Source organism: Cherax quadricarinatus, chromosome 9 (genome assembly GCF_038502225.1).
Source record: "Cherax quadricarinatus isolate ZL_2023a chromosome 9, ASM3850222v1, whole genome shotgun sequence".
Taxonomy (NCBI): domain Eukaryota; kingdom Metazoa; phylum Arthropoda; class Malacostraca; order Decapoda; family Parastacidae; genus Cherax; species Cherax quadricarinatus.
Genome location: NC_091300.1, coordinates 25321828 through 25341640, shown reverse-complemented (window position 1 = coordinate 25341640; position 19813 = coordinate 25321828). Strand labels below are relative to the sequence as shown.

At 46.0% G+C, this 19813-nt stretch overlaps 1 protein-coding gene across 2 annotated transcripts in view; it reads left to right on the top strand.

Annotated features, from left to right (window-relative positions):
* Positions 1 to 19813, top strand: part of ab (BTB/POZ-zinc finger protein abrupt) — a 276036-nt gene that overhangs the window by 176868 nt on the left and 79355 nt on the right. For both annotated transcript variants that reach the window (XM_053772823.2, XM_053772824.2), the window contains exon 2: positions 9737 to 10048. In XM_053772823.2, coding sequence (XP_053628798.1) covers positions 9852 to 10048 — 197 coding nt within the window. In that variant the 5' untranslated portion in view covers positions 9737 to 9851. The remainder of the gene's footprint in view (positions 1 to 9736; positions 10049 to 19813) is intronic.

Here is a 19813-nt window from a genome sequence, read left to right as displayed (position 1 = left end):
AGCTATAACACCGGGGAACAGCGACCCAGCACGGCACCACCACATAGCTCTCAGTCAACATGGTCTAAAATCGCCCTTTTATGACACAAATGCCGATTACTCCACAAAAAAAAAATGATTCTCTTTGCTTCGACGTTTCCCTAGTCCCTCGCCCCGGGCTGAATTTTGGGTCTGTCTATGAAAGAGACGTCACACAATGGTTAACTACCGTTAACCCGACGCCCGCGTAATGAGTAACCTCCACGGAACCAGCCACGCACGCTATCCCTTTGCCTGCAGCATGTTAGCGTGTGCGTATGTGCGTGCCGAGGCCGCATGGGCCTCCAGTGTGTGTGTGTGTGCGTGTGTGTGTCTGTGAATTACCTTGCCAGATGTGTGTTTGTTTGTGCTTTTAGCTCTACGACGAGCCCCTAGTGTGCGTCTGTGTGTTAATTCTATTTCTGGATGCTAGTGTGCCTTACGCAGTTATGTGACGGAACAGGAGGCGTATATTCCCTAGGCTGCCGGAAGAATTTATCTTCCGTCATTTAAAACTATAGCGCCTTCAGTCTTTATTCAGAACTTGTATCTTGTTTCTCCAAAACCTGGAATTTACTTATAATGTATATCTCTGAACTTTGTCTAATTTATTTATGATTCTTTAAATGTTTGCATGAGACAGCAGCAGACACCAGCGTGAACCTGTTTGCATGAGACAGCAGCAGACACCAGCGTGAACCTGTTTGCATGAGACAGCAGCAGACACCAGCGTGAACCTGTTTGCCTGAGACAGCAGCAGACACCAGCGTGAACCTGTTTGCCTGAGACAGCAGCAGACACCAGCGTGAACCTGTTTGCATGAGACAGCAGCAGACACCAGCGTGAACCTGTTTGCCTGAGACAGCAGCAGACACCAGCGTGAACCTGTTTGCCTGAGACAGCAGCAGACACCAGCGTGAACCTGTTTGCCTGAGACAGCAGCAGACACCAGCGTGAACCTGTTTGCATGAGACAGCAGCAGACACCAGCGTGAACCTGTTTGCCTGAGACAGCAGCAGACACCAGCGTGAACCTGTTTGCATGAGACAGCAGCAGACACCAGCGTGAACCTGTTTGCATGAGACAGCAGCAGACACCAGCGTGAACCTGTTTGCATGAGACAGCAGCAGACACCAGCGTGAACCTGTTTGCCTGAGACAGCAGCAGACACCAGCGTGAACCTGTTTGCATGAGACAGCAGCAGACACCAGCGTGAACCTGTTTGCCTGAGACAGCAGCAGACACCAGCGTGAACCTGTTTGCATGAGACAGCAGCAGACACCAGCGTGAACCTGTTTGCATGAGACAGCAGCAGACACCAGCGTGAACCTGTTTGCCTGAGACAGCAGCAGACACCAGCGTGAACCTGTTTGCATGAGACAGCAGCAGACACCAGCGTGAACCTGTTTGCCTGAGACAGCAGCAGACACCAGCGTGAACCTGTTTGCATGAGACAGCAGCAGACACCAGCGTGAACCTGTTTGCATGAGACAGCAGCAGACACCAGCGTGAACCTGTTTGCCTGAGACAGCAGCAGACACCAGCGTGAACCTGTTTGCATGAGACAGCAGCAGACACCAGCGTGAACCTGTTTGCCTGAGACAGCAGCAGACACCAGCGTGAACCTGTTTGCATGAGACAACCGCAGACACCAGCGAGAACCTGTTTGCATGAGACAGCAGCAGACACCAGCGTGAACCTGTTTGCATGAGACAGCAGCAGACACCAGCGTGAACCTGTTTGCATGAGACAGCAGCAGACACCAGCGTGAACCTGTTTACATGAGACAGCAGCAGACACCAGCGTGAACCTGTTTGCATGAGACAGCAGCAGACACCAGCGTGAACCTGTTTGCATGAGACAGCAGCAGACACCAGCGTGAACCTGTTTACATGAGACAACCGCAGACACCAGCGAGAACCTGTTTGCATGAGACAGCAGCAGACACCAGCGTGAACCTGTTTACAGGAGACAGCAGCAGACACCAGCGTGAACCTGTTTGCATGAGACAGCAGCAGACACCAGCGTGAACCTGTTTGCATGAGACAGCAGCAGACACCAGCGTGAACCTGTTTACATGAGACAACCGCAGACACCAGCGAGAACCTGTTTGCATGAGACAGCAGCAGACACCAGCGTGAACCTGTTTGCATGAGACAGCAGCAGACACCAGCGTGAACCTGTTTACATGAGACAACCGCAGACACCAGCGAGAACCTGTTTGCATGAGACAGCAGCAGACACCAGCGTGAACCTGTTTGCATGAGACAGCAGCAGACACCAGCGTGAACCTGTTTACATGAGACAACCGCAGACACCAGCGAGAACCTGTTTGCATGAGACAGCAGCAGACACCAGCGTGAACCTGTTTGCATGAGACAGCAGCAGATACCAGCGTGAACCTGTTTGCATGAGACAGCAGCAGACACCAGCGTGAACCTGTTTGCATGAGACAGCAGCAGACACCAGCGTGAACCTGTTTACATGAGACAACCGCAGACACCAGCGAGAACCTGTTTGCATGAGACAGCAGCAGACACCAGCGTGAACCTGTTTGCATGAGACAGCAGCAGACACCAGCGTGAACCTGTTTGCATGAGACAGCAGCAGATACCAGCGTGAACCTGTTTGCATGAGACAGCAGCAGACACCAGCGTGAACCTGTTTGCATGAGACAGCAGCAGACACCAGCGTGAACCTGTTTGCATGAGACAGCAGCAGACACCAGCGTGAACCTGTTTGCATGAGACAGCAGCAGACACCAGCGTGAACCTGTTTGCATGAGACAGCAGCAGACACCAGCGTGAACCTGTTTGCATGAGACAGCAGCAGATACCAGCGTGAACCTGTTTGCATGAGACAGCAGCAGACACCAGCGTGAACCTGTTTGCATGAGACAGCAGCAGACACCAGCGTGAACCTGTTTGCCTGAGACAGCAGCAGACACCAGCGTGAACCTGTTTGCATGAGACAGCAGCAGACATCAGCTTGAACATAGCATACCATGTAAACAATAACGTCCGCCAACATAAACACTGCATATTTATCAACACTGTATACGAATACTAAAAAAAAAAATTATCTTTCTGTTAAATATTCTTAAAATTTAATCGCAAACCTCCAAGTCACTCCTACAGTGAGATTCTTAAGCCAGAGTGAGTAACCAAGTATTTTCTCACTTTCCTACATAACCTGAAGTGATATACCATCTGGTCCCACTGCTTTAATTGTCATATATATCACTGATTCGCTTATTATGTCAGCGGTGTTCGTTAGAATTGGCAATTGGCAGCCTAAGACCAGGTCATGGAAAGACTATTGTTCAGGAAACACTGAGACTTCTTATTCAATACTACAAGATAAGTTCAGTCTATCAATGATGGACTTACCTTTGATATACCTTTGAAGAGTTTTGAGAGTTTCTCTACTCTCTGAGCCCGTCCATTGGCCAGGCTCGTCTGGTGCTTGCCTGGTCAACCAGGCTGTTACTGCTGGAGGCCCGCTACCCCCACATAGCCATCACAGCCTGGTTGATTTGGCACCAGGTGAAGATAATTGTCCAGTTTCCTCTTGAAGACTTTTACACTTGTTCCAGCAGTGTTTCTGATATCTTCTGGTAAGATGTTGAATAATCTGAGACCCCGGATGTTGATACAGTGTTCCCCTATTGTCCCCACCGCACCCCTGCTCCTCACTGGGTTTATTTTACACTTCCTCCCATATCTCTCACTCCAGTATGTTGTTACGGCTGTGTGCAGATTTGGGACCAAGCCCTCGAGTACTTTCCAAGTATATATTATCATGTATCTCTCTCTCCTCCACTCCAGTGAGTAGATGTTCAAGACTTGCAAGCGTTCCCAGTAGTTTAGGTGCTTTACTGGCACAATGTGAGCCGTAAACGATCTCTGTATTTGTTCCAGCTCCGATATTTCTCCTGCTCTGAACGGGGCCGTCAACACTGAGCAACATTCTAAGTGAGGGAGCACTAGTGATTTAAAGAGTGTCGCCATCGGCATTATTTCCCTTGTTTTGAAAGTTCACAATACCCACCCCGTCATCTACCTGGCTGTTGTGATCTTTGTCTTGTTATGGTCTTTAAAAGAAAGGTCCGCTGACATAATTATTCCCAGATCTTTTACGTGTTCCTTACTTTATATTTGGTGACCCTCTTGAGTTCTGTATATAGTGTTCCTTTTGAGTTCTTCATTCTTTCCATACCTAAGCAGTTGGAACTTATCACCATTGAACGTCATGTTGTTTTCCACTGCCCACTGGAAAACCCTCTTTATGTCTTCCTGTAATTTTTTCAGTGACCTCTACCATACTGACTTTCATGCTTATTTTAGTGTCATCTGCAAATGATGATACAAAAGTGTGCCGGGTGTTTTTGTCTATGTATGCTATGAGGATGAGAAACAGCAGAGGTGCCAGGACAGTGCCTTGGGGCACTGAGCTTTTGACCTCGCTGATGCTACATCTTGCCCTGTTTACACTACTTTTTGTGTTCTGTGTATTAGAAACCCGAAAATCTATCCGCCTACCTTCCCTGTAATGCCCATGGCCCTCATTTTGTGCGCTATCACTCCATGATCGCATTTGTCAAACGCCTTTGCAAAATCTGTGTAAATCACATCTGAGTTTTGGTGGTCTTCAAATACCTCCGTAATTCTGTCATAATGGTTCAGCAGCTGTGACAGGCATGATCGTCCTGCTCTAAAACCATGCTGGTTCGGATTATGTTGATATTCTGGTCCATCAACTTTGTAATCTGCTGTATCATCACTCTTTCGAAGATGTTTATAATGTGGAAGTTAGGGCTACTGGTCTGTAATTTTTAGCTAGTGCTCTACCACCTCCCTTATGCAAAGGAGCTATGTCTGCACTCTTTAAGGTCTCTGGTATTTCACCTAAATCTAAATCTAAACTCTTTCTCCAAAGAATGCTGAGGGCTCGTGCTAGTGGTACTTTGCACTTCTTTATAAATAGAGCATTCCATGAATCTGGTCCAGGTGCTGCGTAAGTGACCATGTTGTCCATTTCTTTCTTGAAATCTATGGGATTTGTACTGTCAGTTAGTTGGTCCACGCGGCCTTCTGCTGGAGTGAAAAATATTTCTGCATTTTCTACCTTGCTGTCATTTAGTGGGTTGCTGAACACCGATTTCAGTCATTTCCTGTTCATCGTCAGTGTACGAGTCTCCTCTCAGTAGTGGTCCAATTATACAGGTAGTTCTTAGCTTGGATTTTGCAAAGGAACAGAAATATTTTGGGTTTCTTGCAATGTCCTGTATGGCCCTTTGTTCCGTTTGTACTTCTTCTGTTAGGTATGACATCCTAAGTTTTTGTTCTAACTCAGTGATCTCTCGGCTAAGACTATCTTTCCTCTGTTGCAGCATATTCAGTAACCCCTTTTTTTCTTCTGTACCATCTCCTACGCTCTCTCTCTCTATCTGATCTTCTTCTGGGTTTCTTCAATGATACGTGCTTCATGCATACCTTGTATGCTTCTGTATTAAGCTTCTCTAGGCACTGGTGGGGATTTAGGGTGCTCATGTCTGATTACCAGGGTATGTCTGATAGCTCTTGGTTTATTTTTTCCCAGTCAATTCTATGGTTGTTAAAATTAAACTTACTGAACATCCTGTCTCTAACATTAGTGACGCAGTTCCCTAACCCTGAGTTAATACTCGTTTGAACTTCTATGATGTTGTGATCAGAGTATATTGTTTATGTTGCTGTTATGTCTCTGATTAGTTCCTCGTTGTTTGTGAATATCAAATCCAGGGTATTTTCATTCTTAATGGGATCGATTATCTGTTGGTTCAATGAGTACTTTTCACAAAGCCTCATTAGTTCCCTGGTATGTGCCTGTTGAGCCAGGGTGCTTCCCGGAGATATTTCTGGTATAACATTATGTTGCGCCATCTTCCATTTTACATGAGGGAGATTTGGTGTGGGATTTTCTAGCCTATGCAGACAGCTATTTATCTTCCTTAACTGATCTGTGAATTCCTCAGCAGTTGCTGATGGTGGTTTGTATACTAAGATAATTACCAAATTCCCATTTTCAACTTTAATGCCTAGAATTTCTACTATATCATTCGTAGAGTTCAGCACTTCTGTGCAACAGAAAGTATCCTTACATAGATTCCTACTCCTCCCTGTGACCTACTGATTCTATCACATCTATACATGTTGTAGTTTTCTATCTTTATCACTCCGTCCAAAACATCCCTTGTATGTGTTTCTGTAAATACTCCAAACATGGCATTCACTTCTGATAAGAGCTCACTGACATAACTAACTTTATCATATTTATTTGATTTCAGACCCTGAATATTTCCTAATATGAAGCAGGAATTACCGTTTGAGATCTTTTTTCTTGCTCTGTGTTTCGTTAGTACCACTGGTGATGTATTACCTGGTATTGCCCATGATGTACATAACCCTGGTTTCTCCAGTACTGACTTTGCATTTGATTGTTCATTCAGCCCTGATGGGCTGATGCTTGGTTTGGTATGTCTCATTGTGCTGCCCATCTGTTCCCTCTCTACCATTCCCCTTTTGTCTCTTTCTTCGGTCCGATCGTTTCTCTTTATGTCTAAAAAAGATTGCTGTTCATTTTTCCCTTTCTCTGCTTTCTCTGTAGCGCCGCGTTCCTTTTATATGGTGGTCTGGGCAGCTCAGGTCATAACATTCTCTGGACTGTGTTGAAGCTTTACACATTACTGGGTGGAAGTACCTGCTGCACTCTTTGTTGAAACGACACTTTTCCTTCCTCAACATGTTGGCACATTTTCTGTTGTGTTTATTCCAGCAAGCTCTTTCATATAGGCACATACCTTTGCAGAGTATCTACAAATGTTCTGACTGCCTATATTTACTGATTTTGTGTCTTTCCCAAGTTCTGCCACCTGATCTGAGTTCTCTTGATCTCTTTTATCTAGGCGTATTTCTTCCCTTTTTCATTTTCGTTTGTTCCTGCTCTAGCTGTCGTTTCCTTGCTTTCCATTTTCTCTGTGTTATGTACCCATGTTTCGTTCTTTTCCGACTTGCTCTGAATGACGTTCTCCACTCTTATTTCCACTCCTTGGTTTTCACCTTCATCTGCGCTTTCCTCCTTTTCTTGTTCCTTACTCCGTTTTCCACTCTTTGTATATATCTGGCAAGCTCCGTAAAAACTTTCTAGGTTTTTACTTTTCAGAACCTCTCTTATGCCCGATCAGCTTTCTATCTCGCTGGGGCAAATCCAGAATCGACTTTCTTGTTTTAGGTCAGTTCTCATGGTTGCATGAAGCTTCGTACATGATACATGTAATGTTTTACCCATATTTCAGAATCACTGCCGCTTATATTTGTCCCAGATTTTTTTCACATATACAACAGACCTTATTTCTGGCCATGATCACTCTTGGGCAGGTGTATGTGGTTGTTGGTGGGTATCCGTGGGTAGAGGTGAGAGGAGGGAGGCTGCGGGGGGCATCGACTCCAGGGTGAGGGACTGATTACCCCATTCTCCTCCTCATATTTCACCGTTCTTCTCTGTATTGGACTAAAGAAGCCACTGTCTGGCGAAACGTTTCCTCAGTAAAGATTCCCAAATGTTGCACATGTCTCATTCTTCACGTTGTCTGTTGTCTAAAACATTACATCAGACTATACACTCTTCTTGTTAACTACACTTCTAATAGTCTTCAGAATACCCATAAGAGTCTCATCATCTTAGGATACACTATCGTGTAGTTATGTTTGTTTTGTAATGTGGAGAAAAACATAGCCAGTGGGACGCTGAGCTTCTGAACAGGTCAAGGCAGCGACGCTCCAGAGACACTGTTGTTTCCTGACAAATAAACCACCACCACCTCCTCCTCCTCCTCCTCCACCTCCACCACCACCACCACCACCACCAACAACAACAACAACAACAACAACAACAGCAACAACAATACAACAACAGCAACAGAACACAGCCGGCCACCTTTGTTGCCAACTAATTGTTCGTCATGTTTGACAGACGATAATCAGAGTTGTTGTGGTTTATTGTTACTTTAACTGTTGCGAGGCTGTCAATCGCGGCAGGAAATAAATGGTGACGTTGAAGGCATTACGAGGTAATGAGTGTCCATTACTCAGGCTGCAGCCTCGCTCCTCCTGCCAGGGATGCACTAGGATGATGTGCAAATAAAAATGGAGATATTGTCAGAGATGGGAAACACAACGAAGGAAAAGGGACGATAGCAGTAATTCCTTGGATCAAGAGCTCTTCACCAGCGTGAAGGAACTCCAGTGAAGGGTCAGGACCAGCTAGACCACAAGCAAAGTTCTTTGCTACAGTACAACGTTAATGAAATAAGTGTTATGCGAACACACACACATACACTAGTATAGACCAGTGAAGAGTCGGGGCCAGGAGCTGAGTCTCGAACCCTGCAACCATAAATAAGTGAGTACACACACACACACACACACACACACATCTTAAACTACCTTCCAATATACCTTCTCACTGTCATGTTCACAGTGGCGTGAGAGTAAAGATAACACTTTATATTTTGCCTTCTTATTTGGAAGACAAAAAGTCACAATGACATGATATGTTTTACTGTGATAGCCGCGTGTCCCCCCCCACCCCCCCCCCAACCCCCAACCCCCCCCCAACCCCAACCCCACCTAGGAAGGGTAAACAGTTCGTGTTACCACCAGACATCGGCTTTACAAAGCTCTACACAGAGCGAAACGTCGCCTCAACAGAAGCTCTAGCTCTGCGCCCATGTCTTCACCACCAGCTATCACAACATACACCCGCCTATCCTCTAATTTAAGCTATCCATGAAAATATTTACCGGGAATATTACGAATATTAGCCGTGTGTATTAACACAGCTCATCCTTCACGAGACGGCAATAAAATGTTTTGCTGTGGTGACCTGGTTCCAAGAACTTGAGCCCTACACGACCAAGAATTACTCTTTATTACTCTAGGTTAAGTAACATTATTTCCTGCCCCACAAACTTGATGTGTGTAGTGCCAAAGAGATTGTTATAGCTTATATACACCGTCAGGTGTACATTTCTTAGTGTGTATATATAATAATCCATGTTTTTAAAGTGAATTAAGAACATAAGAATGGAGGAACACTGCAGAAGGCCTACTGGCCCACACAAGGCAGGTCCTTATCAAAACCACCCCTACCCTAAACTACCCAAGAATTCACTCCCGTACCCACGACACCAATCAAACCCAGCCCCTCCCACTTTTAAATGTTTGAGTACAAGTGAATTTGCATTATTATTATTATTATTATAATCAAGGGGGAAGCGCTAAACCCGGAGGATTATACAGCGCCTGGGGGGGGGATGTGGAAGGCATTCAGGCTTAATTCGGGGAACTGGAGCACAGATCCAATTCCCTAAATCAAGAGCCCCTCACCAACATCAAGGAACCTTCCTTGAGGCGCTAAGTGAATTTGCAGCCCAAATCGACTCAGGCGTAGTCACTACGCTACTGAACACGACAAACTAAAACATTCGCATCTAACTCACTACTTACAATCTTTAGGCAACGTTTCCACCCTCCTGGACCATTTATCCACTTGGCAATGGTTCAGGACGGTCCGAAATGTTATTTGATGTTTACGCTTCAAACTGTGAATTCTGAATTGTTACGGCGACGGTATTGTGGCGTTTATTCCCCAGACTAAGATGTTATTTTTGTTGCAGAATGGTGGGTGACGGGCGGGCGGGGTGGTAAGGAGAGCCAGGAGCCAGCAGCAGCAGCAGCGGCAGCAGGCTGTGCAGCGGCAGGCTGTGCACCAGCAGCGGCAGCAGCAACAGGATGGGGAGCAGCAGTGAACAGCAGCACCATCATATGAACCAGCAACAGCAGTACCACTACCACCAGCAGCAACAGCATCATCATCATCAGCAGCAGCAACAACAACTGCAATCACAGCAGCAACAGCAAGATGACAAGAAACAGACATACAATCTCTGCTGGAACGAGTTTCCTACGAACCTTCTCTCTTTTTTCAAGTAAGTTACTGCATGAAATCGTGTATTACAGACAAATACAAAAAAAAAATTGCAGAACAAGGTTTCGCTCTATAGTCTTGATGACACTACACGAAACATCGCGATCAAAGACTCTTGAACACAAACACGAGATACAATACATGAAAACCCCACACACAGGAGAAACCTTATGACGACGTTTTGGTCCGACTTGGACCACTGACTAGTTACACTAACACACGAAGATGGTAGGTTATTAGGTTTGTCAGGAAACTGGACAAGTGTTTCTTGACGAGGGTCTTAGCCACATGATGACCCTCAGCTGGAGATTTTGGTCATCTGACCGAGGCCAGCAGAAGGCCTCGGTCAGATGACCGGTCCACCTCTTTAAAAATCATGGTTTGGTTGATCAAACATGCGAAGATGAGGCAACCAGTGTGTGTATACACAGGAGAAGAGGATAGGGGCAGGACAAAGAGAGGAAGAAAGAAGTGGAGAAAGAGTGGTATAGGTAATGCTGGTAGTGGTAGAAGTAGTAGTGATAGTAGTAGGTAGAGAGAGTAGTGGTAGAAGTAGTAGTAGTGGTAGTACGTAGTACGTAGGTTAAGTAGTGGTAGTGGGGCAAGAGACAGAAAAGGGAGTGATGCGAGTTTTGTTTTGTTGTAGATTCGCTGGTATAATCGCCCTGCCCGGCTCTTTTCCAAGAGGTGGCCCAGCCTTGGCTCCCTGTCGAGGGAGTGCCTCAGACCAGTGTCTGCCATGGGAGGAGGTAAAAGTACCTCCTAATCTTCTGGGACCAGCTGTCCCCATGCCTAGCCCCCATTCCCAGCCCCCCACGGGGCTCGGAGGGAGAAGCTAGGCACCTTGGGCTGCCACAAACCCCGCCCACACTGGGCTCGAAGGGTATGGCAGCTGCATAGCAGCAGACGATGTCAGGAGATGCAAAGGCAGCCAGCACTACAGGATCCTTTTGGAGTCACACTCCAGCATTGGGCATTAAGCCCGAGCGCTGGGAAGCTCAAGAATGCCTCTTGCTGTGTGTGTTGCGGCTGCTCCTACAACACTTGTCCGTTGCACTCTGTCCTAGTGAAGCAGGCAAGACACAAGCTTGCTTTGCAGCCTCGCTGCTTGCGTTACTGAGTACATTAGTCAAACTCTTCATTATCGCTAACACTAAATATTTCAACGATGCCTCCGAGGTATATATCTATACATATATACATATAATATCGCACTGAAATAATAAAAAGCCAGCGAGTCCGTAGCAAACGTGCGCAGCCTAGCAATAACTTATTCACGAAAGAGGAAGTTGATTATGGATTCGTTTATTGTTATTGGCTCATGAGAGTTTCATACCGCGATTCAGTTTGGGGGGGTTGATATTCCTCGTCAGCGTTGCATTAGTGACATTTTACGTAAAACGATGAGAAACTTACGGACCTGAGCAACCTTTAAGAAGTAGCGAGTGAAGTGTGTGATGACAGACAGTTGTTGAGACCAACTACCGTAGCTCTGGGATACTGCTCATATATTTATACACTAATACGTCGGATATAAACGATATTTAACTCTATACTTTGATTATATTATTATTATTATTATTAAGAGTATAAGAACGAAGAAGCACTGCAGCAGACCTACTGACCTTGTTATTATTATTATTATTATTATTATTATTATTATTATTATTATTATTATTATTATTATTATTATTATTATTATTATAAGAGCTATAAACACGTAGGGGTCATACAGCTCCTACGAAATGAAAGGCAATCAGATTTGTTCTGAGAGAAAGGGGCAGCTCAAGTGCATTGGATCAAGAGTCGTTGAGTGGCATCAAGGGAGCCTGGCCCTCCCTCCCTCCCCCTTGAATTCTCTGTGGCACAGAGATCATGCTAGATGATGGTCTTTAGCACCATGGTGATAGAGAGGCCCATAAGGTTGCTGGTGTCCCCTGCTTACTGAGAGTGTTGTTCCCTGCTTACTGAGAGTGGTGTCCCCTGCTTACTGAGAGTGTTGTTCCCTGCTTACTGAGAGTGTTGTTCCCTGCTTACTGAGAGTGTTGTTCCCTGCTTACTGAGAGTGTTGTTCCCTGCTTACTGAGAGTGTTGTTCCCTGCTTACTGAGAGTGGTGTTCCCTGCTTACTGAGAGTGGTGTCCCCTGCTTACTGAGAGTGGTGTCCCCTGCTTACTGAGAGTGTTGTTCCCTGCTTACTGAGAGTGGTGTCCCCTGCTTACTGAGAGTGGTGTCCCCTGCTTACTGAGAGTGGTGTCCCCTGCTTACTGAGAGTGTTGTCCCCTGCTTACTGAGAGTGTTGTTCCCTGCTTACTGAGAGTGGTGTCCCCTGCTTACTGAGAGTGGTGTTCCCTGCTTACTGAGAGTGGTGTCCCCTGCTTACTGAGAGTGTTGTCCCCTGCTTACTGAGAGTGTTGTTCCCTGCTTACTGAGAGTGGTGTCCCCTGCTTACTGAGAGTGTTGTCCCCTGCTTACTGAGAGTGTTGTTCCCTGCTTACTGAGAGTGTTGTCCCCTGCTTACTGAGAGTGGTGTTCCCTGCTTACTGAGAGTGGTGTCCCCTGCTTACTGAGAGTGTTGTCCCCTGCTTACTGAGAGTGTTGTTCCCTGCTTACTGAGAGTGGTGTCCCCTGCTTACTGAGAGTGGTGTCCCCTGCTTACTGAGAGTGGTGTCCCCTACATACTGAGAGTGGTGTCCCCTGCTTACTGAGAGTGGTGTCCCCTGCTTACTGAGTGGTGTCCCCTGCTTACTGAGTGGTGTCCCCTGCTTACTGAGAGTGGTGTCCCCTGCATACTGAGAGTGGTGTCCCCTGCTTACTGAGAGCGGTATCCCCTGCTTACTGAGAGTGGTGTCCCCTGCTTACTCAGAGCGGTGTCCCCTGCTTACTGAGAGTGGTGTCCCTTGCTTACTCAGAGCGGTGTCCCCTGCTTACTGAGAGTGATGTCCCCTGCATACTGAGAGTGGTGTCCCCTGCATACTGAGAGCGGTGCCCACTACATACTGAGAGTGGTGTCCCATGCTTACTGATAGTGGTGTCCCCTGCTTACTGAGAGTGGTGTCCCCTGCTTACTGAGAGTGGTGTCCCCTGCTTACTGAGTGGCGTTCCCTGCTTACTGATAGCGGTGTCCCCTGCACACTGAGAGTGGTGTTCCCTGCTTACTGATAGTGGTGTCCCCTGCTTACTGATAGTGGTGTCCCCTGCTTACTGAGAGTGGTGTTCCCTGCTTACTGATAGCGGGGTCCCCTGCTTACTGATAGTGGTGTCCCCTGCTTACTGAGAGTGGTGTCCCATGCTTACTGAGAGTGGTGTCCCCTGCTTACTGAGAGTGGTGTCCCCTGCTTACTGAGAGTGGTGTCCCCTGCTTACTGATAGTGGTGTCCCCTGCTTACTGATAGTGGTGTCCTCTGCTTACTGAGAGAGGTGTCCCCGGCTTACTGATAGTGGTGTCCCCTGCTTACTGATAGTGGTGTCCCCTGCTTACTGATAGTGGTGTCCCCTGCTTACTGAGAGTGGTGTCCCATGCTTACTGAGAGTGGTGTCCCATGCTTACTGAGAGTGGTGTCCCCTGCTTACTGATAGTGGTGAACCCTGCTTACTGAGAGTGGTGTCCCATGCTTACTGAGAGTGGTGTCTCATGCTTACTGATAGTGGTGTCCCCTGCTGACTGATAGTGGTGTCCCCTGCTTACTGATATGGCGTCCCCTGCTTACTGAGAGTGGTGTCCCCTGCTTACTGAGAGTGGTGTTTCCTGCTTACTGAGACTGGTGTCCCCTGCTTACTGAGAGTGGTGTCCCCTGCTGACTGATAGTGGTGTCCCCTGCTTGCTGAGAGTGGTGCCCCCTGCTTGCTGAGAGTGGTGTCCCCTGCTTACTGAGAGTGGTGTCCCCTGCTTGCTGAGTGGTGTCCCCTGCTTGCTGAGAGTGGTGTCCCCTGCTTACTGAGAGTGGTGTCCCCTGCTTGCTGAGAGAGGTGTCCCCTGCTTGCTGAGAGTGGTGTCCTCTGCTTGCTGAGAGAGGTGTCCCCTGCTTTCTGAGAGTGGTGTCCCCTGCTTGCTGAGAGTGGTGTCCTCTGCTTGCTGAGAGGTGTCCCCTGCTTGCTGAGAGTGGTGTCCCTTGCTTACTGAGAGTGGTGTCCCCTGCTTAGTGAGAGTGGTGTCCCCTGCTTGCTGAGGGAGGTGTCCCCTGCTTGCTGAGAGAGGTGTCCTCTGCTTGCTGAGAGTGGTGTCCCCTGCTTGCTGAGAGTGGTGTTCCCTGCTTGCTGAGAGTGGTGTCCCCTGCTTACTGAGAGTGGTGTCCCCTGCTTACTGAGAGTGGTATCTCCTGCTTGCTGAGAGCGGGGTACCCTGCTTGCCGAGAGCGGGGTACCCTGCTTGCTGAGAGAGGTGTCCCCTACTTGCTGAGAGTGGTGTTCCCTGCTTGCTGAGAGTGGTGTTCCCTGCTTGCTGAGAGAGGTGTCCCCTGCTTGCTGAGAGTGATGTCTCCTGCTTGCCGAGAGCGGTGCCCCCTGCTTGCTGAGAGAGGTGTCCCCTGCTTGATGAGAGCGGTGTCCCCTGCTTACTGAGTGGTGTCCCCTGCTTGCTGAGAGTGTTGTCCCCTGCTTGCTGAGAGTGGTGTCCCCTGCTTGCTGAGAGAGGTGTCCCCTGCTTGATGAGAGCGGTGTCCCCTGCTTACTGAGTGGTGTCCCCTGCTTACTGATAGTGTTGTCCCCTGCTTGCTGAGAGTGGTGTCCCCTGCTTGCTGAGAGCGGGGTACCCTGCTTGCTGAGAGCGGTGTCCCCTGCTTGCTGAGAGTGGTGTTCCCTGCTTGCTGAGAGTGGTGTCCCCTGCTTGCTGAGAGCGGGGTACCGTGCTTGCTGAGAGTGGTGTCCCCTGCTTGCTGAGAGTGGTGTTCCCTGCTTGCTGAGAGTGGTGTCCCCTGCTTGCTGAGAGCGGGGTACCCTGCTTGCTGAGAAAGGCATCCCCTGCTTGCTGAGAGTGGTGTCCCCTGCTTGCTGAGAGCGGGGTACCGTGCTTGCTGAGAATGGTGTCCCCTGCTTGCTGAGAGAGGTGTCCCCTGCTTGCTGAGAGAGGTCTCCTCTGCTTTCTGAGAGAGGTGTCCCCTTCTTGCTGAGAGCGGTGTCCCCTGCTTGCTGAGAGAGGTCTCCTCTGCTTGCTGAGAGAGGTGTCCCCTGTTTGCTGAGAGAGGTGTCCCCTTCTTGCTGAGAGCGGTGTCCCCTGCTTGCTGAGAGAGGTGTCCCCTGCTTGCTGAGAGAGGTGTCCCCTTCTTGCTGAGAGCGGTGTCCCCTGCTTGCTGAGAGAGGTCTCCTCTGCTTGCTGAGAGAGGTGTCCCCTGTTTGCTGAGAGAGGTGTCCCCTGCTTGCTGAGAGAGGTGTCCCCTGCTTGCTGAGAGAGGTGTCCCCTGCTTGCTGAGAGAGGTGTCTCCTTGCTGAGAGCGGTGTCCCCTGCGTCAATGGCGTCACGTGACATACACAATGCGCAACTCATAATAACATATAATCAACTAATTCCTGGTCGATTGAGCTTAATAATATACAACTTAATACACGTAATTTACTCTCATTAAAAAGTTATTGAAATCTTTTCCTTACCTGTCTTTGTATACAAGATGCGACCCTTGTATACCTTCTTTTTTTGACATCGACCACTGGGTCAGACCGGTAAGTCAACAGTTGCTGGTATTCTGGCCTTCCATAGTGCCAGATTACCAGCGGGTATATACCCTTCATGTGCATTTACACACACATCCCTAAATAATAGTAACTTCAGGTCTACTGGAACGAAACTACTGAAGCTCCTGTTGTTGCTGAAACCTTAATGAAATAAATACGTGCCGCCCTACTGAAGTCTCCCAGCCCAGACTCTGTTACACTATGTATGTGACTTATCTTACGTGTTGGAATATGACAGTAAAACGTATCTAGCTTTTGTTGCAAATACGTATCTTTCATGTAGAATTAGAGTAACAGCACAATGCTGATGTATCCAGTTTTGCTAAATAATGGAGGCACTATGCTGTGGTCCTGCCATACAGGCAACACCAATGTACAACTCTGCTGAAGGCCTAATTGCTTGACTGAAATATACACTGTATATATATATATATATATATATATATATATATATATATATATATATATATATATATATATATATATATATATATATATATATATAATAGAGGTCATGCAAAAAGAGGTGGTCAGGTGGTAAAGAACACACTGGCTGCGAAGTTATAATTTAAAAGTACGGACAATGTACTCTACTTACTGTATCAAACAAAAGGTGACACTCACTTCCACCAGCAGTTTACATATAACGCAGAACTTGAAGTAGCAGTTCCAAGCTTGTCTACCTCCACCTCACTCATCCATTATTTACTAAAATCGCTTCTTTAAATAAACATGTCCCTGGATCATTCTCATCCCCTACCTTAAACTTGTATACGTAACATATAATTCTTTAGTTCTGGCAATGATGCACGGATTCATTCTCTATGCAAATTACTTGACCGTATATAAACGATGTTTTTCTGGGTTACGTGAATTTTATACTTGTAATATTTAATAACCGGGACACTCAAACAGATGCGTCCCACTCATGAAGAAACATCTAACATCCACTTGCGTGTTAAGCAATTTTTTATATATATTTTTTTTATATTCAGATAATCTTACTAACTTCATTAATAAAATTCTGAAAGTTAGATGTGAAATGTGAAAGCCTTCCAGAGTTCGTGAGGAACTCTGATTACATGAAGAATATAAATCACAATACCGTGGCTAGAACAGTTAACAACTGCTCTAACTTATCCGTGACTGAAACTGTTAACGACAAAAGCACAATAACGTGATTGCAACAATTCACCGCTAGTCCACAACAACCTTTTGTAACAATTCACAACCAATCCACAAGGTGACTCAAACAATTAACAACCCACGGTACCATAACTGGAACAATTAACAATTGACTATACCATGGCTGGAACAATTCACAACTAATCGACAATACCATATTTGGAACAATTCACAACTGATAATACCATGACTGGAACAATTCACAGCTAACCGACAATATCACAGCTGGAACAATTCACAGCTAACCAACAATACCATGACTGGAACAATTAACAACTGACTATATCGAATTCATTCTGACGAGGACATTAGAGCACTCCAGGAAGATTTGAATAGACTGATGCAGTGGTCGGAGAAGTGGCAGATGCAGTTTAATATAGACAAATGCAAAGTTCTAAATGTTGGAAAGGATAATAACCATGCCACATATAAACTAAATAATGTAGATCTTAATATTACGGACTGCGAAAAAGATTTAGGAGTTCTGGTTAGCAGTAATCTGAAACCAAGACAACAGTGCATAAGTGTTCGCAATAAAGCTAATAGAATCCTTGGCTTCATATCAAGAAGCATAAATAATAGGAGTCCTCAGGTTGTTCTTCAAATCTATACATCCTTGGTTAGGCCTCATTTAGATTATGCTGCACAGTTTTGGTCACCGTATTACAGAATGGATATAAATGCTCTGGAAAATGTACAAAGGAGGATGACAAAGTTGATCCCATGTATCAGAAACTTTCCCTATGAGGGTAGACTAAGGGCCCTGAATCTGCACTCTCTAGAAAGACGTAAGATAAGATAAGATAAGATTTCGTTCGGATTTTTAACCCCGGAGGGTTAGCCACCCAGGATAACCCAAGAAAGTCAGTGCGTCATCGAGGACTGTCTAACTTATTTCCATTGGGGTCCTTAATCTTGTCCCCCAGGATGCGACCCACACCAGTCGACTAACACCCAGGTACCTATTTGCTGCTAGGTGAACAGGACAACAGGTGTAAGGAAACGTGTCGAAATGTTTCCACCCGCCGGGAATCGAACCCGGGCCCTCCGTGTGTGAAGCGGGAGCTTTAGCCACCAGGCCACCGGGCCACCGTTCGGGGGGATATGATTGAGGTGTATAAATGGAAGACAGGAATAAATAAAGGGAATGTAAATACTGTGCTGAAAATATCTAGCCTAAACAGGACTCGCAGCAATGATTTTAAGTTGGAAAAATTCAGATTCAGGAAGGATATAGGAAAGTACTGGTTTGGTAATAGAGTCGTTGATGAGTGGAACAAACTCCAAAGTACAGTTATAGAGGCCAGAACGTTGTGTAGCTTTAAAAATGGGTTGGATAAATAAAAACAGTTTGTGACAGAGCCAACTAGGGGAAATAACCTCCTTGACTTGGTTCTTGCCAGTAGGGAAACACTAATTAATAATCTTGAGGTTAATGGTGAGCTTGGGGAAAGTGATCACAAATCACTCAGTTTTAATATATCATGGAATTCCCCTAATAATGGCAATCAAGTCTCTGTCCCTGACTTTCGTTTGGCTGATTTCATAGGACTGAAAAATTACTCAGGTGGGCTGAACTGGAATGACCTGACTAAGGGTCAGGTAGGTGGTGATGGTTGCCGATATGACGCTTTCCAGGGCATAGTTCTAGCTGCTCAGTCAAATTATGTTCCAAATAGGGAAATCAGATCAAACAAAAATGATCCTAAATGGATGAACAATAGATTAAAATATCTGATTGGTCAAAAGAGAGGCATATATAGGCAAATCAAAAGAGGAGAGGGGCAATTAAGAAATCGATATATTCAGTTAAAGAGAGAAATAAAAAAGGGAATTAGAAAAGCAAAAAGAGATTATGAGGTTAAAGTTGCAAGAGAATCGAAGACTAACCCAAAAGGATTCTTTCAGGTATACAGAAGTAAGATCAGGGACAAGATAGGCCAACTCAAAAGTTACTCGGGTCAGCTCACTGACAGTGATAAGGAAATGTGTAGAATTTTTAACACATACTTCCTTTCAGTTTTTACACAGGAGGATACCAGCGATATTCCAGAAATGATAAATTATGTAGAACAGGACGATAATAAACTGTGCATGATTAGGGTCACAAGTGACATGGTCCTTAGGCAAATAGATAAATTAAAACCTAACAAATCCCCAGGCCCTGATAAACTGTATGCAAGGGTTCTAAAGGAATGTAAAGAGGAGCTTAGCAAACCTTTGGCTAATCTTTTCAACATATCACTACAAACTGGCATGGTGCCAGATAAGTGGAAAATGGCAAATGTGATACCTATTTTCAAAGCAGGTGACAGGTCCTTAGCTTCGAACTATAGACCAATAAGCCTAACCTCCATAGTGGGAAAATTTATGAAATCAATAATTGCCGAGGCAGTTCGTAGCCACCTTGAAAAGCATAAATTAATCAACGAATCTCAGCATGGTTTTACAAAGGGGCGTTCCTGCCTTACGAATTTATTAACTTTTTTCACTAAGGTATTTGAGGAGGTAGATCATGGTAATGAATATGATATTGTGTATATGGACTTCAGTAAGGCTTTTGACAGGGCCCCACATCAGAGACTATTGAGGAAAATTAAGAACATAAGAACATAAGAACGAAGGAACACTGCAGAAGGCCTACTGGCCCATGCGAGGCAGGTCCAAGTCCCTACCGGCTTAAGCCAATGCACCCAACCTAGTCAGGTCAGGTCACACTGACTTAAGGGAGGAACACGGCAACCGACCTGTTAGCACAAGCTATCAGGTCTAACTCACACCCACCCACATCTACTCATGTATTTATCCAACCTATTTTTAAAGCTACACAACGTTCTGGCCTCTATAACGGTACTTGGGAGTTTGTTCCACTCATCCACAACTCTATTACCAAACCAGTACTTTCCTATATCCCT